Source organism: Etheostoma cragini, chromosome 8, assembly GCF_013103735.1.
Source record: "Etheostoma cragini isolate CJK2018 chromosome 8, CSU_Ecrag_1.0, whole genome shotgun sequence".
Taxonomy (NCBI): Eukaryota; Metazoa; Chordata; class Actinopteri; order Perciformes; family Percidae; genus Etheostoma; species Etheostoma cragini.
In genome coordinates, this window is record NC_048414.1 from 9,164,599 (window position 1) to 9,186,772 (window position 22,174).

Consider the following 22,174-nt stretch of genomic DNA (forward strand, 5'->3'; position numbering starts at 1 on the left):
TGTGTGTGTGTGTGCGTGTGTGTGTGTGTGTGTGTGTGTGTGTAGAACGGTGGTGTGGTGTGTATGCACATATCTTGTCCAAGTGTTGCCTGTGTGCGTCCAGTGACTCCTCCTGGGGAGTGCTGCCCTGTCTGCACAGGGATTTGTCTTCATCAGGGGAACGAGTATCAGTCCGGCTCCTCCTTCACTTCTCCCTCTGATCCCTGCTCGTCATGCTCCTGTGTGGTCAGTCTGATAATTCCAACTAAATGAAAAAGAAATTATCTGACCATGCATAGATCCAAATTCAAACTGTCCGATTAATTCCATCTCTTCTCTTTTTCTGTTTTTCCAACGTGTCCCTTCATCCCCTCCTCTGAGCAGAATGAGGTGGTGAACTGTCAGAAGAGACCTTGTCCAGTCCGGTGCACCCACCCGGTCCCTTCAGACACCTGCTGCCCCATCTGTGACTCCTGTCTGTATGAGGGTGTTGTCCAGTCTCACAGTCACGCCTTCTCACCTTCCTCCAACCCATGCCAGCGCTGTACTTGTGTCAAAGGCACCGTCACCTGTGTGCCCCTGGTTTGCCCACCAACACTATGTGTCCGACCAATTACCAAGCCAGGACAGTGCTGTCCTGAGTGCACAGGTATGTCCTGAAATGGTTGTGAAAAGAATTTGTAAAGGCCATGTTTCTACCAATTCCTGTAATATGTTGAACTGTGGCAAATGTTTGGCCTTTGTATTTATTTTAAATGAACCCAGCCTCTGCAATAAAACAAGAATTATAATTTTTCAGCATGAGATTAGACACATTGTTGTGTTTTTTTTGCTCTTTGTTTTACAGCTATGTTGCATTAGCATATCTTCCGTGTATGTTACTTTCAAGCCTTGGTCTGTATACTGTTTGACAGAAAAACCTATGTTTAAAAGTCTAATTTAAACAAAAAGTTGAACTTTTGAAATGAATGTACCGTTACAGTACATAATCCACGAACTGACAAAGTTCAGGGTGCTCTTATAGAGCTGATTTTAGGAGATTTTTGTATTCAAAAATATTTTTTCTATTGTTTATTTCATTTTGAATTTAGTCTTAGAAAGCACTTAAAAATATTTATTGGAATTTATTAAAGTCAACCCAAATTCGAGCACATAATCACAAAAATCACATGTGCAGAAACTTACACACACAGAAAAAACATGAAACATACGAACAAATCATATCTCTCTAAAACGACCAAATTCAGAAATTTGTCTCCTGTCTATCTCTGTTCTCAGTGTGTAGGCTTGATGGACAGGAGTTCAATGACGGGCAGACATGGACCCTGAGTTCAAACCACTGCTCCACCTGTACTTGCCAGGTCTGATTCCTCCATCTCTTGTCTTTTCCCTCCAAATTTGCACATTTCTTGTGTTTAAATGCTAATCCATCTGAGTCTTGCAGGGAGGTGAGGTGCAGTGTGCTTCTCCCGAGTGTCCCAAGCTGCCTTGTATGCATCAGGTGACTGATCCAGGAGCCTGTTGTCCTCGCTGTAGAGGTAAATAGATTGCTGAAAAAATATTATCACAGAAAGAAATTGTTTCTACCAGTGATTTTTAATTTTCCTTCTCAGGTTGTGTGTATGGAGGAGAGGTGCATACCGAGGGCAGCAGCTGGTTCGCAGACTCCACTCCCTGTATGACGTGTATGTGTGTGGACGGGGTGACCACCTGCTCTGAAGTTCGCTGTGTATCTCCCTGTATCAACTTCATCAGCGTGCCCGGGGAGTGCTGCCCTCTGTGTGCTGGTGAGCAAAAGAAGGATAAGGCACAAACGTTTCATGTTTCCTATCAGGATTTTCTTTTCTTTTGATGCTTGATAATCTTGTATGATTGTGTGTTGAGTAGACTGTGTATTAGATGGCAGAGTGTATGGTCCAGGGGACAGTTTCCATCCAGCCAATGACCCCTGTCAAATTTGCACTTGCGAGGTACGATACAAACACACCTGACAACTGGAAACCTGTTTGTGACATTTCTATGTTTAACTTGTTAACTTATTGATCATATTGTTTGTTTGTTTTTGGATGTGTTGATTGAAGCAGTGAATTGTTATTCATTGGTGTTAATTAGATTACTAAAATGATTAAGAAATTGTCAATCCATAGAAGAATCAAAGGATTGTTGAGGGACAAGCAGTAGTAACATAAATAGACGTGGAAGATCCAAAGGTGATAGTAGTAGGGTAGTAGTAGTTTAAATAGAAGTAATATTAGTAATCGTGGTAGTTGTAACCCAACCTGTGTGTCTCCCAGGTGATGCCGGACGGACAGCAACACCTGAGGTGTTACCGAAAGCAGTGTCCCAGTCTGGTCGACTGTCCTAAGAGCAACATCCTGTTTTCTGGGCCAGACTCCTGCTGTCCTGTCTGTGCACGTCAGTACTAAACCACCTTTTGTGATACACTGTGTATTATCTATGCACCATCACTGAGATCTGTAACATGTGTGTGTATGTTTAGAGCCTCTAAGTAACTGCACCGCTGCGCTGATTGGCAACGAGGTATTGGCGACAGATGACCCTTGTTTTACCTGCCAGTGCCAGGTACCGCAGCAACGACACTTTTCTTTTGCGAAGAGAATGACACTGACGTATCTTGTTATAGACTGTGATGGAAGCATACTGTATTTAACAGTCATATTTTCAGGGTAGAACAATTACAATTGGAATAAGTGGAATATTGTCTGTCAGAAATCCTATAAAATGTTAGATATTTGCCATTTCATTGGCTTAAAGATGATGTGAAGTCTCCTAGTGAAGTGAGTTTTATTTGACATGCGGCACCTTGAGATCTACATTGTTATTGTACTGATCAATCTACAGTCAACCTTCCATGCAATTCTGTGCAGTAGAGTGATACTGTTTTTGTGATTTAGGACCTGACATGGACCTGTTTACACCAAAACTGCCTCCCACTTACGTGTCCTCTTAATGAACAGTTTGTTTCTCCACACTCATGCTGCCCTGTGTGTAAAGGTGAGATATCTTTCTTCCTGTTTGTCCGATCCCTGTGCCTTTATACATTTTTAGTAAGTCTTATTGGCATTAAACATTCATTATTGTGATGATTGTCCTGTGTTTTATACAGATTGTGTGATTGAGGGCCAGAACAGACGCGTGGCCAACGGTAGCAGCTGGACAGACAGCGACGACGACTGTGTCACATGTACCTGTAACGTGAGTCTTACAGAAATACTTAGACTGCTCATGCAATGCTTACACTAACACATAATGATTGCACAATGTACATCCCTTAAGTGGTCGGGTGGAATACAAATGACACCTAAATTAAACCTTGTTAGAGACCTCAAAAACCTCTAAATTTTACCTAAGTAAAGAGAAGAATTATAAGCAACGAAATGTACTTGAAGAATCAAAACTAGTGAAGCATCCTATTTTTATGGAATGATCACGTTTTATATGTAAAATCTTAATCAGAAAAGTAATGTGGGGTAAAAAGTGCAAATGTTTCTCTGAAATAGAGTAAAGTAAAAGAGTAAATCAGCATAAAATGGATATACTCAAGTATTTCATTTTTTTACTTAAGTATAGGACGTGTGAAAAAAGGTACTCGGACCCTCTTCCTCTAAAGTAATCTGTTGTTTCTGTGTGTAATCCTTAGTTGGGCCATATTGAGTGCAACATTGAAGAGTGTTTACCTGCAGTTTGTCTGAGTGGGCAGAAACAAGTGAAGATTCCAGGGAGATGCTGCAGTGAATGCCAAGGTATCACAGTCAGCCAATACAGTGTGCATCCATAACTGAAGTATTCTGCCTAACACTTACAAGTTTTGTATGTGTGTGTGTGTGTGTGTTTGTATGTTGTAGACTCAGGGGCATCATGTTTGCACCAGGGAACAGTGTATAACTCTAACGAACAGTGGGAGGTGGATGAGTGCACGAGCTGTACATGTGTGTCTGGAGATGTACACTGTCACAGTGAACGCTGCCCTCCACTCACCTGTGCAACAGTCAGTATACCAAACAAAACACACACTCTTTCTCAGGGTTTCATCATAGTCTGAAATGTTGCCAGGATGCCTCACTGTTTGAATCTTCAGTCTGTATAGAAAGATTAAATATCTGACATTTCTCATCTGTGTATACGCTCTGGCTGGCTTGTGTGTGTGTGTGTGTGTGTGTGTGTGTGTGTGTGTGTGTGTGTGTGTGTGTTCGTAGGATGAAATGCCAGTCATTGTCCCAGGTTTGTGTTGTCCACATTGCCTTCCTCGACCAGCCACCTGCATTGCTTTTGGCGATCCTCATTATCGCACCTTTGATGGCCGCATGCTGCATTTCCAAGGAGCGTGCACATACGTCCTGGCCCAGGACTGTGAGGGTGGAGACTTTAGGTACCCAAGCAAATACTGTAGACATGTTTTAGACTACTTCTCTTTGTTTGGCCTGTAAAAAAATCATATCAACGCAATGGGGGATTCACCTGAAAACTAAATGTTCTGCCAAAAGTTTGAACAGATTTGGTCATTTCACATGAGATATTTCTGAGCCCTTCTTACTGGTTTGATGTGGGCCTTAGATAGAAAAGGTTGATACCACTTACTCACATGCACCCATTAGGATTTAGCAATATTTGAATCAAACTTTGATGGCAATTAAGGAGTTGTTTGCTTATGTTGCAAGGCCACAGTTGATCAAATTGGATGAAACCAACCCCATACATTCCTGATGAAGCAAATTAGCACAGTTTCTGAGTGGTCTATTTTATTAATAATAACTGAACTTTAACGTTGATTGTTATATATTTAGCTATGTACTATAAATAGTAATGTGTATTTAATATTGGGGACAAACACTTGGCCACAAGCCAAAAGATTTGTGAGCTAGTGTCCTAACACACCCTTTGTCAACAGAACTAACTACAATTAGTGGTGGCCAAATGGATTGTATGTCTCTGTGTCAGTTTGCAAAAACATCCACTTTTCAAGATACTTTGCTTTTAAAACCTGCTGTAGAAAAGACTTGCAACAACTTTGGAATTTAAGAAAACAACAATCAACATGCCATTTCAAATGCCCTTTCATTAAATTAAATTTTGTAGAAAATGTTACTACTCCATGCCCCAATGTCTCCTTTATGTTTTTACAGTATTCATGCCACTAACGATGATCGTGGGCGTAAAGGAGTGTCCTGGACCAAAGAGGTGACTGTGTTTATAGGAGACATCACAGTGCAGCTACTCCAGGACTGGGTTGTGAAGGTTTGTGTGTACAAATACTGCAAATGATTTTCAAACACTCATATTTGTGTTATAAATCCACTCAGCCATTTTCTTACTCTTTAGGTGAATGAGGAGGTTGTGACTTTGCCATTCCTCAGAGAACCATACATCTATGTAGAACGACAAACTAACACCATCCTACTCAACACTAACATCGGGTTAAAGGTACAGTCTTTTTCTCAGTCATCGTCTTTGTGAATTACGTATGATTGGAAACAGTTTGGACACCCAATTCTCTTACACCCACTGTTACACCTTTAGGTACTGTGGAGTGGGCGTTCACATTTGGAAGTGAGTGTGCCAGGCTCCTATAAGGGCCATACATGTGGCCTCTGTGGAAACTTCAACAACTACTACCAGGATGACCTGCGAATGCCCAGTGGACAACTCACCCTATCCGAGTCTGACTTTGGCAACAGCTGGAAGGTAAAATACTGTATAGACAAAGAAGAAATGGAGAGACAGAATAAAATACATAAAGTGGGAACCAAGTCTGTCAATTGCACAAAATCAAAGATTTTTTGTCATTCTAGGTCACAAATGGTAGCCACTCCCTCTCATCCTGTCGCCCCGGTGAGGATGTCGACCCCTGTAAAGACGCAGGCTACCAGGCCAAGAAGGGGGCTAACGCTCGCTGTAAGCTCCTGAAGTCTGCTGTGTTTAAGCCCTGCCATAACGTGGTGCCTCCTGAACCGTGGTACGGGGCCTGTGTTTACGACCTCTGCGCCTGCGGGGCCAATAGTGATGAGTGTCTGTGTGACACACTGGAGGCTTACGCCAGTCAGTGCAGAGAGGCTGGAGTTATCCTGCAATGGAGGAGCTCATCCCTCTGTGGTGAGTAAAACCCATACCCGAAGGTCCCAAAAACATGTATTATTATTACTATTATTATTATTCGAACCTGCTGCCACCGCTAAGGACTATAAGGAGCACATTCAGCATCACTCAATAGTTAACTTTGTAGTGAGAAGCAATTGAGATTCCAGACACTGATGAATCATCATCATTTTGGATAATCACTGGCAGACATAGAGGTCAGTTTGGCATATGTAAAAAATTCACGCACTGCATTGTGGGATTGTTAGCAGAAAGTAGTGTATGTGCCATGGACAACTTTTGTTTTTATTTGTAGGGCACTTTATATTACATAAATGGCATAGAAATGTAGTGGACTATATAGTAAATAGGGAGTGATTTCACATATAGACTGTGAAAATGAACTGCTACCTCCTCTGTCAGCTCTAGCCACTGAAAAGAAATAAGCGGAGAAATCACGCCAATAACAAAAGCTGGTCAGTCTGACGTCCTGTTGCCTGGGCTCATTTTTATTCATGAGTTCTCCCAGTGGCAATGGGTAAAGGATGTTGATAGCCAGACTCTTATTGGCTAGCTGTTAGCCAGTCAGAGTCAAACAACTAAGCTTATTGAATATTGATGAGAACTGGCACAAATTGAGCTGAGTCTTCCTGCAGGCTTTCTATACCACAAAAGAATGGCTTGAAACAAGGGAACCAAGGCCTTTTTCTCCACAAAAAACGTCATGTCACGCCATTACCACAAAGTCATAACCATTAAGTAATGAAATACGGTTGGAAGGCACCTTTAAACACAGTTTGTGAAACAAAAAGAAACATATCATAAGTGAGAATTCTACTGAACTACATTTCAAAATGATCATATTATACCTATAAGCACTTGCGGTAAAATAATTGTCGTAATAATTGAGTTTTTATTTCTAGAATTCAAAACGCACCTTGTTCCTCACGATCAGACTCACAAAAGTCCAATTTAGCCTCAAATGAAAATGAAAAGAGTTTTCTCTTGAAAAAGTTAATATATTGTTGAGACCTGCTAATTCCCACTGGTCACCCTTGACGCCATAGTGGTCACAGTGTTCTTAGTCTCATTTTTTTTTTTCTCTGTCGCTGTCATCCACAGCTGTGGGATGTCCAGTGGAGAGGGGCTTTGTGTTTGACGAGTGCGGACCCCCGTGCCCCGTAACCTGCTTTAACGTTGACGTACCGCTGGGGGTTGTAGAGAGCCACTGCTTCAAGCCCTGTGTCCCAGGCTGCCAGTGTCCTGCTGGTCTGGTTCTTCACAACAACTACTGCATACAGCGAGAAAAGTGCCCCAAGATCATTCATGGAAACCCCCTATAATTCTTGGACTGCTCACTTTAAGTGGGCACTTTGTTGTATGCACACACATGCACTGTCCCCTCTAATACTCTTCAATTCACTCAAAGACTGCATAAACCTTCTGTTACTGTATGTTTAAAGTTAGAAATGGAAACAAACAGAGAAACCTCCATGAGCTGTGGATTTAACATTTGAAAGAAGTGAAATACTGCATTTTAGTGTTTTTATCAACATTGTTATACGTAGCACTGAATATTTATACTACACAAAGTTTTTTTTTTAATATTGGTATTGTCTCTACCTGGTTTTTTTTACACATTTATGATAATGTCCACAGCTTTTGGAGTATTGTGCCAGTATTATTTACTACAAAAAGAGCATTTGTTTATTACAGGTTTATTTCAGCACTGTGCCTAACTGTAAATGCAGTAAGCCACATTATCTCAGGTACTCTTTTTTTTGCTCTCCATTGTACAAATAAACAAAGGCTTCACTAACAATTGTGGTATTTCATTTTCTGTAATCAAAACGTGAGTATGATCGTGGCAACACTTTATTTTACAGGTCTTTAATTACTTAATAATTTTCCAGGGGGTTTCCTAGAATGAATTAATTTTGGTACCAATGAAAGGCAAAATAATGAAGACAAAGTTTTCAATTGAAAGGTTTTTTACGATGATATGCAAAAATGTGAAATCATTTTTTATATGAAGAATAAAGTTTCAATTGAATTAATAAGGGATGCATGTATACTTGGGTTTTAATGTAGTGCTTTGTCAGCTACATTCCTTTTAGTAAACAAACCCTTATAAACTCAACAAACTACTGTATTCTAACTTAGTTTCACATTATGCAACATAATATACAATTTACACACTGAGATCCAGTAACTTTCACTTGTAGTTCAATGGCACAGCCCACTTTTCATACAAGTGTAATATGTCACATGGTCATGTATCACATTTCTCCCTCTGACAGATACACTGTCACTTTTGTTGCTTGGTAACCTGATCCAGCTATTATCCAGAATACTGCTGTAACCATAGTAGCAGCCTGTATAATTTAGCAGTTCACAGTGGTGAAAACATGGAGCAGGTAAGGTGAATTGATGTTGGGTGAGAAGTGTATTTGTTTTCCTGTTGTATGTGTAAACTACATCTCACATCCTTGCATCTCCCTTAAGGATTGCATCGCCGGTCTGTGCCGGTCCCTGGGTATGTCTGTCGGAACAGAGTTTTCCTCTGAAGATGTGAGTCTTCTCTACCGCAAAGTGTTTCATGTTTCCTCAAACGCGGAGGAAGCACATGTGGCAATGAAGAAGGTAAAAACTCAGACATGTCTTAAACAACAAAGCAGCTACCGTTTGATCAAATATCCATTCTTCATTATGAAATACTTCTTTGTACCTGTGTGTTGTGAATCTGTTACATTCCCCCTCTGAACAAAGCCTCTCTCATCTGTTGAAATTGGTATCACAAACTGTGACACTGTTTTCCTCCCTGAAGATTTATCCGCGTGCACCACCTATCTTGGACCAATCCTCCTTTCTACTGTTGCCCTTTCTTATCCATCTACTCTCACATCATCATAGTGAATGGAGTAATAGTTAGAAAATGCATATGTTCTTCTGGGTAAACCTTTAGAACCTTGATTACTAAACCTTAGCTAGTGTCACTTTGTTCTCAAAGTGTTTGGAAGTCAACTCTGTCAACCGAGGTTGAGCCAGTAAATGAAAGGCTACAAACCACAAAACAATCGTGATCGGATTGTATTATAACAGTGTCTGTTTCAGATTGCAGGAGGTGACAGTAGGTGGTCCTGTGTTGGTGACAATGTGTTGGATGTTCTCCTTGAAATGGAAAGGGAGAGGGAAAACAAGGAAAAGGTACTCAGTGAATTTGTTTTCTTTCTTTTGAATTTCAAACAACAGTGTCTAAAATATTATTTTGTCATCCCTACTAAGAGTCAATATTGTTATCTGCAGCTCTACTGGGACATACAGCTGCTAAATGTTGGAAATCTTAACAATCTCTACATGACGGACAAACCAGTTGACATCAATCCTCATGAGTTAATTGGCCTTAATCAAAGCACAGACCAAAATACTTTTAAAAATGTGGAGGGAAGAAAAGAGCTGCATGGGACTGTGAGAGGTGTGACGAGGCTCAAGAAAGCAGCCAGGCAGTGCTGGGCCAGGTGAGCAATCTCTAAAGTAAAATCCCTGTTTGTTTAAGAAGTTGAAATGTTACTCAAATACAACGTAAAGCCACTGTCCTCAACTTTTTACTTTTCTCAACACATTGCTTGATACTTTGACTCTACCACAGAGGAAATTCCTATTTTTTTGCTCCACTACTTAATGCTTATATGAAGGATGGAACCTTGCTGATTGAGGCTATACCTGCAAAACGTACATTATGATGATTTAATTCAAAGCAAGCCTATGTATGTTCTGCTCAACAGAGGTCGCTGTGGCCACAAGTGACATGTAAAGTAATGTTAAATGCTGTTATATATTGTGACATATTTTTTTGTTTTGTGAATGGCGGCTATAATCTCGCAAAGGATATTGTGAAGCTAAAAGTGAAGGATGTAGGTGAAGATAACATCAACACACATGCCCAAACTATCTTTCTGAAGAGATTTGAGGAAGAGGAGATAATTGAGGCAACAAAATGAAAATAGCAAAGATCATGTCCATCTACAATGGAGACATGCACTTCTTTTCAAATTACAGGCCTAGCTCTCCTCTACCTCAGTTCTATAAGATATTAGAAAAACTTTTTGTTATGGATGTTGTAATGGATGTTAAGTAATGGACCACGTCTTTTAAATCCACACATTATTGAGCACCAATATGGTTTCACATCAAACACAATAGCAGTTACGGAATTTATAGAGGTGATATCAAGAGCAATAGAAAATAAGAAATTTACAGTAGAGTACTAGAGTACTTAAAAAAGCATTTGACACTATAGATAATGCAATATTAACGACAAAACTAGAACAATATGGCATGAGAAGTGTAGCATGCACATGGCTTAGTAATTATCTGGACAACAGCCAGCAGTATGCATAAATAGGTAATGATAAATCTGATTTAAAGAAAGTAATGTGGGGTGCCACAAGGTCCAGTACTCGGTCCAAAGCTGTTCACATTGTACATAAATTATCACTGGAATTGTTGAAATATGTGTTGTTTGCCGGTGATACAAATTTCTTTTGCACAAAAAAAAGATTAGAACAAATGTAAATCGAAGATGTATACCAGCGAAAGGAGTTAACATGTGGAATTTTTTAGATGAGTAAGTAAAAATGTGTTACACGCTACAACGATTTTTTTTTTAAATATAAAAATGTAGGAAGATTAACAAATATAAAACTGAGATATAAATGGCAATGTATATATGAATGGGAATGTACTTTTTGTTTATTTTTTTAGTTCTGCTCATATGTGTGTTAATATGTATTTAATTACAGAAATTGGTGATGATACATTTTATAAGACTGAGAATATTCTGAGGGACCTAAGAACAAAATAAGAAAAAACTAGAATGTAAAAATGCTAGGTGTAATAAGCAAATGCTTCAACCTACACCTTTTTGATCAGTATTGGTTATAAACAAGTTAAGATGACACTGCATAAACTAAGGGGACACTTTGTTTTAGTTTTTTTATTATTTATGTTATGCATGTAATGTTGTGTGTTTATGTGATTGATTGATTGATTGATTGATGATTGAAATAAACCAAACTAAACTAAACAGTGGCACAAGTTTGGTTCTAAAGTCAGGGACCTGACCCAGTAATGTCTGTAATGCTTGTATCACATTATGCTTCTAAAGCCGGCTTGCTTAAACCATAAGCTGATGTAAGCCATCATACGATACTGGTCATACCAGAGCAAGTAATTTAGCAACAATGCATTTTATTACAAATTGATTCAACATTGAATTTGTTTGAGGGAGAATGTTTCTTAACCACTAGAAACAAGTAACACCTTTATTTAACCATTGTGTTGTCTTTTAATTTTTCCGGGTCAACATTTTTAGTTTTCCCCGGTGTTTTTATCACTTTTTCCAATATTTTGGTCAATTATTTTCTGTGCTTTTTGGGTCATTTTTGTTGTTTTTTCCATGATGTTTGTCACTTTTCTTAATGTTCTTTTATAAAAAAAAGAATTCTTCACATGCTTTAAAATTGAATAAACACCCAAATTAAATAAATGTAGAGAACTCATCATTTATATTACTCCTGAAGTACTAAGCCACCCTTTTTACATTGAAGTGCCTGTTTACTATAATTATGATATTGATACGTGTTTATCTTTGTAGGCTGGCGTCAGAGAGTGTGCCAGGCATATTGCCCTCTCCCTGGCAGGGCCAAAGCCTAGGGGTAAGGGGTCAGGCCTGGGGCTGTGTGTCCCTGTCAGACGTCCTCCTCTTGGTGGAGGTGAAATATGATGTGGTGACCCACTTGCTTTATACAGAAATGCTCCAGGAGCACTACAGTAAGGAAACGTTTCTCTGAACTTTAGTCGCAATATAAAACAGAAACCAATCTCCTTACTCAGCATCGTATAGCCTGGATCAGGTGCTTCACATTCATGTTTGTCTTCCCTCTCTCTTCTTTTTTGTGTGATACCACAGCTCTGAGTATCTGGGAGAACCTGCTGCCATGGCAACAACATGAGGAAGAGGAGGGGCTGGGGGATCTTGCAGATGAGGCTTTGGAGTCAGGTGATGTGCTTCAGTTGGCTGAGCTGCCTGGGGCATTTAGGATGTACAGGTAACACACAACAACAAGGTTATTATTATAAATCTAAGATGAATTGAAACTAAATAAAGTGAAACTTCTTAAGTTCAAAAGACAACAACAACCAAACTATAATACAATATTCCCTGGTTCCACAACAAACAAAGCCAAAGTGAATATACAATGTGTACTGTTGAGAGAGCAATCATTATGATCCCAACAACAAAAATCCCCTTCAGTTATGCTCCCTTAATGGGCATCAAATAAAAGCCAAATAATAAAAATGATAATTCATCTGCAGGGCCTGCCTGAGAAGCCATCCTGAGTCCGGGGAACAGTCGTGGTCTGCCGTCTCACTCCTGCATGAGTTACACACATTTCGTCAACAAGAAAGGGACACACTAACAGTCCTGGGCAAAAGGTACATACTTTTGAAGCAGATCAGGTGCAGATCACACAAGTTCCAACCGGTTGGAAGTAAGTCTATACATCAATAAAATCTAAATAATTTGGGATGACCCACATTAATCCACATGCTTGACTTTAGATTGCTCTTAGGTTCATCTTACTTACTGTAACATCTTGCTCACCTTGTACCCAAAGCATGTTAACCATGAATTGTTCGCAAATTACAGATTTGACACAAATTGACTTATATATGGCACTAAGAAGGTCCTGATCAGTTGATTCATTGATCTTTTGCCTTCCAGGCTGGATAGAGAGAGCCTGAGACTGTTGTGTTTATACATCAATTTGGCAACTCTCAGAGCTCAGAGAGAAAACATGTCCTACACCGCTCTTCTGGCAGCTCAGCAGTCCTGGGAGACATGGTGAGCCAACCCTAGTGAAAATGGAAATGTACAAACTATCATCAATACTTGCATTATCCTCTTTGCACACCTGGTTTCAGCTGTATGCGGTCTGTCACCCACGTATCTGTTCAGGCCACATGTTAAAAGTCCCTGCAGAGCAGAGCTGGCGGCCCTGTGGTTACATGGTGAAGAGGAAGAGCAAAAGAAACACTTTATTTCAGAATCACCACAGCAGGTAATGTAAATCTGCTTATAGGCCACTAATTCTGAGACATACTGTAGGCAGCACATCATGTCATGACAGAATTTTGGAATTATGTTATTTCATGCAAAATATGTTTGTAAAACAATAGCTACAAGGAAAACCACTGCAGTAGTTTTATCAGCCGCAGAACAACGTTGGCCCTGTTACAGCAGGCGGTGTTGCAGTTGCTGGTGCTGACTCAGGAGCAGGAGAGGAAGTACCTGATCAAGTTGGCACAAGAGGTCTCCATGGAGGATTTGCAAGAGCCAGGTTGCACAGTGCCTCCAAAAGAGAGTAAATCATTATTTTCTTCTTTTTATGCTGCATGCTTTTCAGAATTACTGGTCTTTTGTATGCCCCTCATTTCTCTATTCCATCTTTTCTTGTTTCCTATGTAGATAGTCATCAGCACACTGCTTTAGGAAAAGACTGCATAGAAAGGCTGAGACAAACCCATAATGGCCTGCAGATGCCCAATGAGACACAGATGTCCTTAAAGCAAACAGACCTTCAGTCCCAGCCTCACAAAAACAGTAATTTGGCAATATGGCACAAAGGCCAGCTGGAGGATTGCTCCGTTCTTCTCTTGACCCATTTGATGGAGCTCCAGGAAGTCCAAGCTTCTGCATTACTGACAGCACTGACGGACAAGGTGAGTCAAGACAACCACAGCATCCATTCCAAAGATTCCACAATTCAGGTTTTTTTAATAAAGCACAGACTGTTAAAATAATGATGTGTGTCTGTTAGAGTGTGCAGCGTGTCCAAGCTCTGCGAGATGACTATGAATCTGAACTTCAAGCACAGCGCTACACCAACCTACTCCAACTAATCTCAGATGCCCCTCTTACTTCAGGCTCTGTACTTACTCCTTATCCACACTCAAATGAAAATAGCAGCAATAAGCAGCAACAAACTGAGTCATGCTGCATTGGACTGGTCAAAGCTCAGAACAGCAGTGGTGGCCCAGCTGAAGCTCCCACGGTGGATTCACTCAGAAGAGCCAGCAGAGATCTAAATGTGGTGCAACTTGCAGAAGGGACTGACAAACAGGACATCTGTACAGGTACAGCAAACAGGCAAACATAGATCACCTTACACTTACAGCTGCAGTTACAATATGTTGTTGTCCCCCCAGGTTGCAAAGCGGTCATGGAGGAACTGCCCTACTTGGAGATCTTGTGTGTATCAGATGCAACAAGTAATGCTCATCAGAATCTCGAGGCAGAGGGTCCAGCCCAGGAAGAAGTGGGCAGTGCGACAAAAAGCCCCCACAGTTATGAGAAACAGGGCTCACTGATCGCCCTTGCATGGAGCAAACCACCAGAGGATGACACAGACTATGAGGCAGGGGCTGAAGTTGGAGACACAGGACTTGTACCGTCAAGTGACACAAGCAGCAGAGCTGAACACACACAATGTGACGTGACTTCTGGAGAGAGTTACAGAGAAGAGTTGAAACCCACTCGCTTCGACTCTGATTCCACAGGTCTTCATGACGCGCAGTCTGCAGACCAGCAGTGCAACACAGTAAGACAAGTACTCTGTAAATGTCAAGCAGACCATAAAACGTTGTATTACTGTCATGCATCTGATTTTTATCCTTTTATATTCTCATTAGTTGACATTGGAGGAGAGAGCAGTAGCAGAGAAGGGAGAATGTGACCTGCAAACACAAGCTTTGGAAACAGAGAGCCTGCAGGCTACACAACCACATCTCTTGGTTAACCCTTCTGAGATTGAGCAGGATGCAAGTGACTTCTGCCTCGAACCGACCAATGAGACAGCTAATGTGGACAGAGGAGTGCTTCAGGTGGAAATGTGTCCCACTGCAACAGAGTCAGAGCTGTGGGACCTGGCAGGGCCTGAACTTATGCATGCTGAGGACCAGAATTGTAATTCACAAGCCACGGTAAGTCAGCTAGTTACATCTTTGTGCAGCCAGTGCTCATTGTGCTAAACATGTTCACATTGTTCACAACCATGTGCTGTTTCCCGTGTAAAGGTTGACTGTAGCCTTGCAGAGAGGGAGGCAATAAGGGAACCCACACTGATGGAGAGGGAGCGAGCAAGAGAGCCAGTCTCTGCAATGGAGAGAGAAAGGACAATGCGCAACCTGGTGGACGTGCAAAGAAAGGTCGAACAGAGGCAGCAGAGAGATAGGGAGAGACAACTACTGAGGGTGAGAAAATGGTGTAGAAGCACAATAGGGATTTCACCCACTACAGACAGGTGTAGAGTGGCACTGAAAGAGTATTCAGATTGTTTGTGTTTGACACTATCTTTTAGGTTCAGGAGCGTCTGTCGATTATCCAGAACAGACAGGCAGAGGAAGACCTGCTCGGCCTGAAACACACAGACAGGCTTAGGCACCTCACACAAGATCTGCCACAGGTAAAACATAGAATTTTGAGGAACTCAGTGTGCATTATTGTTTTGTTTTTTATCACCATTATTACATTGTGTTTTAGGAGGATAAGAACCAGCAGAAGACAGTTGTCAGAGAGCGACTGGAGCAACTGAGAAGAGAGCGCTCCTATGTCATGCAGTCAAGACGAGACAGGTAAGGGACGCCACTTTAAATTAAACAGGGACCACCAAATAAGGTTAATCAACAACCCCTTTATTTCATTTCTTATCCTCTAGGAATACTGCAGGATTTAAAGAACTCCTGGGTCCAGTAGTTCTCCACATGAGAGAAACTGATGATGGAGCAGAGTGAGAAACTACAGCTGCTTAAATTCTTGTCTAGTAATTTTCAGTTCTTAATTAACAATCAATTGTCAACACTTTCCAACCAATGTTTTTTTCTAATTATTTAAAATGTATTGAGCTACATTGTTTATCAGACAACAAATGCGGGCAAGTATAATGCACATTTTGTATCTTCAGCGGCTCTCTGCTTGTCATATATGCACACATTACAAAAGATGTGAATGCACTTGTGTGTGCATTTGAAATAAAACAGATCTCAAATTTGAAGTCACTGTTTATTATACAGTTAATTATCATATTGACCAACATAAGCATTGTCAGTAATGTCATTTATCAATGACCCCCTTTAATTGTGTACATATTATCCCCGTGGCCTAAATTACATACACAATGAGTCACAGAGGTGCATGTTACAAGTCTACAGAGGTTCCATCAACTTTCCTTCATGTGAACATAACATTTATATTGACACTATTGGCCAATACTTGTGTAAGAAATAATGTAGGAGACAAAAGGACACTGCTGTAGACTTTGAATGCACCTATGGACTGGGGTTATATTTATTTACAGGTCTATGGTGATGGGAATATTGGAACATGTCAAAGTATATAAGTTTGTCTAACAACTCTACGATGGAGAGATATGTATAATACAGAAGTTTGGTGTGGGCCCAGTGGTTTTCCTGTAAGAGCGGAGGATCTCTCAGTCCTGGTGAGTAGAGGGAAATGTCTACAAGGAAGAGATTCTCAGCAAATAAACATTCTGTTTTTTCCTTTTCAATCGTCCACTTACACCGCAGTCCACCACAAAGCAGGAATACCTTTCACTAATAAGCCAGAACATTCTACAGCAGCTCACACACACACACACACACACACACACACTGAGCCACTGCATTACACACAAAGTACACAAGTGTGTCCTCAAATCAAATGAACACAACTTAGGTTGAAGTTCTGTGGTCTTGAACACACTAACATTCAAATCAACAAAGACAAACAAGTTTGAATTCCAAACTAAGAAAATATGGCGTCTGGCTGACACCTACTTTACTCAGGGTTTTATAATTGTAGCATTGGGCCAACTGGGGACTAAAAAGAAACAGTCCCATTTTCAAAATATGACAATTCGCCTTAAGAGGATGAGGTGGATTAAACGTGCGGTTCTGAGCAGGCTGTGAAGAGGACACACTTTTAGGGCTGTAATCTGGTCATCTTTTATGAAAGCAGGGCACTTTGATAGCAGTGACACACTGAAATTTAAAAGGGTGTGGTGTCAGATTTCTCTGTAGTGTCCTGACCAGAACCTGGATCTACATGTGCAAGATCTTCAGCAAAAAAAAGCAGCATGCGCATGTGTGTGATAGACTAAACTACACCTTATACAAGATAGTCAACAATATTTGCATTTTATACACTAGACGGCTGTTTCCCACAGTGAACGGTAAAAGCCTAGGATGAAAACACGGCGGTCCGAGTCAAGTTCATTCTTCGAATCTTCTTGCTGGAGGCTTTGATGAGCACTACTGTCCATAAACACAAAATGGTCAAAACGTCCAGCATTTCTATGACTTATGGGCACCATGAAACTGAGGAGGGTGGATTAACGTGTATATGTATATCTCTTTTTCATGCGAATCATGAAAGGAGAGAAATCTGCATGTATGTGCGTCAAGTCTTGAATGGTGTCAGCAATGGGACTCAAGGGATGTTCATGTATTTATGCGTTTATGTGGGTGCATGTCTTAATGTAGGAGTCTTTCTATTGGTGTGCGCACTGCACCCCTGGGCCATGATGGCCCCCTTCCTCATCAGAACTATCATTGTAGGCCTCTCTCCTGGCTCCACTACCTGACCCTTGACTCTTGTCAAATTCTGTCAGGTCAACTTCCTCTGCATCGGCTGCAATAACAGGATTCTCAGCACGAGCAGGCAGCAAGCACTCAAGTTCCTAAAAAAATTAGAATTGAATTAAACAAGACATCATGACACCACAATCATTCAGCTTACTGGAGTTAAAATTGGCCAAGACAGGAGGTTTGAAGATTTTGACTTACATTTAGTTTTTCGGGGCTAATCCAGTTGTTTTCAGGAAACTGGACGTCAAACTTCACATAAAGGTCTCCCTTCTCAAATGGGTTTCTGTACTGAGGCATTCCCTCTCCCTTCACCATTCGAATAGAACCTGTCACACAAACACACCAACAAAAGGGTGTACTGTAAAGAGACAACAAGAATCTTTGACATTGCAATTTACAAGATATGTACTACATGTTGTTACATAAGCTAACAGAAGTGTCAGGCATCTATGCTTTAAATTTGAACATCACTTTGCTTTTGCCATGTTATGGTGTGCTACAATAACAATTTAAAATCCTCCAATTTGCTTAGTTTTTTTATTTACACACTTAAAAAAACTATTACATTCTACTTTTTATGACTTTCACTGTCATAAAAAAGTATGTGTATTGCTGCGGGTAAAGACATAACATGTTTGCATAAATCATAGTTAATGGTGTATTAAAGACACCTTTAGGATTTACCAGGAAATTATAGATTTTTATAAATCATAAGATGGCTTGTTATTTGCTGCAAGTGGCTAGTGGAGAAAGTTAAACTAGCTGCAAAAACCTTAATAGCTGCAGTAACCAGTAAATCTAAGAGCAAGCTTATTTTGCACATTAGAATGTCCATCCTAAAGAAAAAGCAGGAATGTCATGAAAGAGATAAAATCAACATATGTGGTATGAAAACATGTTTACCTGGCTCGATGACCTTGCCAGGTGGATATTTAACAAGCAACTGACGTCCATCAAGGTGTGCAACCGTCATCTGGAAGCCACACAGAGCCTCAACCAGGCCGATACGTTGGACAATGTGAAGGTCACTGCCATCACGGCGGAATTCCTGATTTAGATTGAAATTCAATTTTTTTTGGTCAAATAAATATGGAAACAGCCCCTTTATAAAAAATATTATCTTAGACATGATAACAACATAAATACAGCTAAACAACCAATATCAGAAGCCAATTATTTTTTACCTCATGTTCTTTCTCTTGCAGCACAAGGACTATATCTCCTGGTTCGATGCCTGGTGCTTGGTCAGCTTCCCCAGTGAATGTGATCTTCTGTCCATGTCTCATGCCTTTGTCCACATGCACCTCCAGAAGCTTAGTTTCCTTACTCACCTTATGACCTTCACACTTTCTGCAGCGGTCCTTCTCATTTATCACCTCACCTGTACAAGCACACATACAGTGATTGGACATATTCAGAGTGGCATTGTGCTCATTATTGTCCAATATCCATGTCTTTATAAAGTATAGTCAGAGAATGGATGTTTTCAGACATATTACCCTCTCCATTGCAGTCTGTGCAGACTGACTGCATTTGTTGAACCATTCCAGGGGCCAGCTGTCTAATCATGATTCTCATACCTCGTCCTCTGCATGCCACACACTTCTGCACTGCTCCTGCCTTACCGCCCTGACTAAAAAGGCAAACACAGAAGCATCAGTCTTGTTAACAGAGATTTCTATTGAACCAAAAGGAATTATCTTACGTCAGGGTTTTTTTAACGATTAAAGTGAGATATTCAAAGCAAACTCACCCATTACATGCAGCACAGAGCACATTCTTACTGAGCTGCAGTTTGGTGGTTTTGCCATTGTAGAGGTCTTCAAGAGAAACTCTGTGTGACAAAAGAGTTATGAGATGTGTGCCACAACACATTATATTTAAACCACCCAAACTGTATTTATGTAACACTTACTTCAAGGGGTGTACCATGTCATCTCCTCTCCTCCTGCCTCCATTGCGTCCTCTGCCCTGTCCCCCCATGAACCCAAACAGTCCTCCGCCAAAAATATGAGAGAAGATATCGTCCATGCCAGGCCCACCGCCTCCTCCCTCCCGTAGCCCCTGTTCTCCATAGCGATCATAGAGCTCCTTCTTTTCTGGGTTTGTCAGTACCTCATATGCAAAACTGATCTCTTTAAACTTGAAAATAAAAAAAGGAACATTCAGACAGCTTGACACCGAATGGGAGACAAACAAATCAGTACAGTACAGCAAAAAGGGCCAACAAGTTTTGTCTTTGATGAGCCTGTTAAAAAGTAATAGAAGTAGAAATGACAGTCCAGTCTCTTGTGTCACATTCTTGCAGAATCTAAGAAATTAAGTCATACAGCAGTACAAACAGATTCACAGATGTGAATTGTTCTGTTTTATATTCTGTCCTCTGATCTTTCCTGTGTTTTAATTCTCAAAGAGTTGGGCTGTGTGATCATGATAAATCAAGTTGACAGAATTTCCTGGTACCAATTGTTGAATTATGAGCTGCTGTTAGCGCTGTGGCTAACTATGGTGTTGCTGCTGTTAACCCTAACATGCTTTGGTGCATCATACCTTGTCTCCAGCATCTGGGTTCTTGTCAGGATGGTACTCTTTGGCCAACTTGCGGTAGGCCTGTAACAAACCAAAATTCAAAGTGAACCCAGCTGTTTTTGTACATTGTGTCCAATAGCTCTGGTAGCACATCACGAAGTGTCTGCTGTCAAACATATCGGGACACTAGCAAGAGCATCGTTGCCTTTGACATATCAGACAATAGTGAAGTATGAAGAAGGCGTCAACAAAACTAGCTACATCCGAAAATCTTTTGGGTTTACCTGCTGTACGTTAAATAACTGTCATGGTCTTCGGCCAAATCCACTAACAATTCTAAAAGCACTTCATTTAGACATAAAAAACGTTTTTGTAGGTGAATCACAATGTCGTCGTTTTGGTAGGAAAAAGAGCTGGGATATTGTTTGTCCGTTTGCTACATTAACACCCGTTAATTTGGTGTCACAGAATATAGCAGACGACTATACAGGTGATCAAAAGAATACCGGTATATGGTTAAAAAAAAAAGTGTTAGACAATGGCCGTAGGTTTGTTGATTATGCACTATCCCATAACCGACCTAGTGTTTGAGTGCTTGAATTTGGGGTAACGTTACAGAGACATAACGTTAGCTAGCTACATATGGGCTAAGTAAGTAGCGTTACATGACGGGTGATATTTAACGTTTACGAACTAGCTGGCTAGTAACCAACACACAAGTTTACCTTTTAATGTAGCTAGCTAACTCAAAAGGCAAAGATTAATTTCTAGCCAAGTTAGCGTTAGCAGAAGTTACAACCAAGAAGGGAATACATAAGCGGGTTTCTTTTTTTGTAAAGTTATTCATTTGTTTCCATGTTACTAACGTTAAGCTGTTTGGTCTATACTTGCTTCATTACTGCGCGAATTGGTGTAGACTATTTGCTGGATTGTAGCTATCATCTAATGTCATTCGCCGGCATGCTTTTAACGTTACACTCGTGGTTACCAGAGTATTTCTTGGGCAGGCTATCTACATCCTTCGAATGTATGTAGCTAGCTAGCTAACGGTAGAAACGATGAAAACCCCAATCATTGCCACACATTGTCCACAAACACAAATTAATGGCTTTTATTGTCTTCAAAAACGTCGTGCCATGAAGTAGCTAGCTACTGAATAGTTATCTATCTCGCTTAGCTTACTGGCTAACGTACTGGCTAGCAAGCGGCTGCTGAGAATCCTCAGCTAGCGTTCACGTTAGCTTGTTTCTAGGCCAAATTTCACTGGTGGCTTCTCTTCTTTTTTGGATGTGTTCTTACTAAACACATTTCCTTTTCGTTTGAAAGGGTAATACACCTACCTTTTTTAGTTCATTTTCAGAAGCAGACGGTGAAACCCCGAGGATGTCGTATAGCTTAGTGTCCACAACGTTCGCCATGATGCTAACCGGCGGCGGCTACACAGAAAGACCTTCTGCGGACGTTCAGCTGAACGATGAATCCGACGAGGCAACAATCACCGGCTGTGACTGTCCAGGGTTGCCAGATCTTGCGACATAAACACCCACTCACAAACAGATGCCACACAACAGCAACCCTCTCATTCTAAAAAACAGAAACAGGGTTTATGTATGTACGTTGAATGTATCATTAAAATGGAATGTTTTTAATACGGTATGTTTAGTTATTACTGATATGAACACTGTATGATAAAATGCGAGTTCCAACATTGCTGTAACGTTATTTACTTAGACTGGATGAATAGAATGCATGCAGAAAAACACCTGCAACAAACCTCTATATTCAAATTTGTCCTCTGACCGCCATCAATTTTTGTAAGTATTCAAATGGGAAAGTGTGTGAGAGAAAGGCAATCAGGAGCTTATGA

General features: G+C 40.6%; 2 protein-coding genes across 3 annotated transcripts in view; one reads left to right on the forward strand and one right to left on the reverse strand.

Annotated features, from left to right (window-relative positions):
• Window positions 1-7,891, forward strand: part of kcp (kielin cysteine rich BMP regulator) — a 22,057-nt gene extending 14,166 nt beyond the window's left edge. Inside the window, exons 29-46 of one of the 2 annotated variants that reach the window (XM_034878959.1) lie at window positions 46-225; window positions 364-628; window positions 1,258-1,340; window positions 1,424-1,517; window positions 1,593-1,766; window positions 1,867-1,949; window positions 2,274-2,394; window positions 2,480-2,562; window positions 2,895-2,994; window positions 3,107-3,195; window positions 3,641-3,743; window positions 3,846-3,988; window positions 4,197-4,369; window positions 5,124-5,235; window positions 5,320-5,421; window positions 5,518-5,682; window positions 5,790-6,090; window positions 7,195-7,891. In XM_034878959.1, coding sequence (XP_034734850.1) covers window positions 46-225; window positions 364-628; window positions 1,258-1,340; window positions 1,424-1,517; window positions 1,593-1,766; window positions 1,867-1,949; window positions 2,274-2,394; window positions 2,480-2,562; window positions 2,895-2,994; window positions 3,107-3,195; window positions 3,641-3,743; window positions 3,846-3,988; window positions 4,197-4,369; window positions 5,124-5,235; window positions 5,320-5,421; window positions 5,518-5,682; window positions 5,790-6,090; window positions 7,195-7,415 — 2,592 coding nt within the window. In that variant the 3' untranslated portion in view covers window positions 7,416-7,891. Of the gene's footprint in view, window positions 1-45; window positions 226-360; window positions 629-1,257; window positions 1,341-1,423; window positions 1,518-1,592; window positions 1,767-1,866; window positions 1,950-2,273; window positions 2,395-2,479; window positions 2,563-2,894; window positions 2,995-3,106; window positions 3,196-3,640; window positions 3,744-3,845; window positions 3,989-4,196; window positions 4,370-5,123; window positions 5,236-5,319; window positions 5,422-5,517; window positions 5,683-5,789; window positions 6,091-7,194 lie in introns of both variants that reach the window. The other variant, XM_034878958.1, reaches the window with a different exon arrangement.
• An 8,285-nt stretch (window positions 7,892-16,176) lies between these two features.
• dnaja2b (DnaJ heat shock protein family (Hsp40) member A2b) lies at window positions 16,177-21,916 on the reverse strand. The gene is made up of 9 exons (XM_034879196.1): window positions 21,648-21,916; window positions 20,329-20,388; window positions 19,694-19,920; window positions 19,532-19,612; window positions 19,278-19,411; window positions 18,963-19,159; window positions 18,682-18,826; window positions 17,977-18,104; window positions 16,177-17,870 (listed from the first exon to the last, which is right to left on the reverse strand). The coding sequence occupies exons 1-9, from the start codon at window positions 21,723-21,725 to the stop codon at window positions 17,682-17,684; spliced, it is 1,239 nt and encodes a 412-aa protein (XP_034735087.1). The 5' UTR covers window positions 21,726-21,916; the 3' UTR covers window positions 16,177-17,681.
• Window positions 21,917-22,174: the final 258 nt, after the last annotated feature.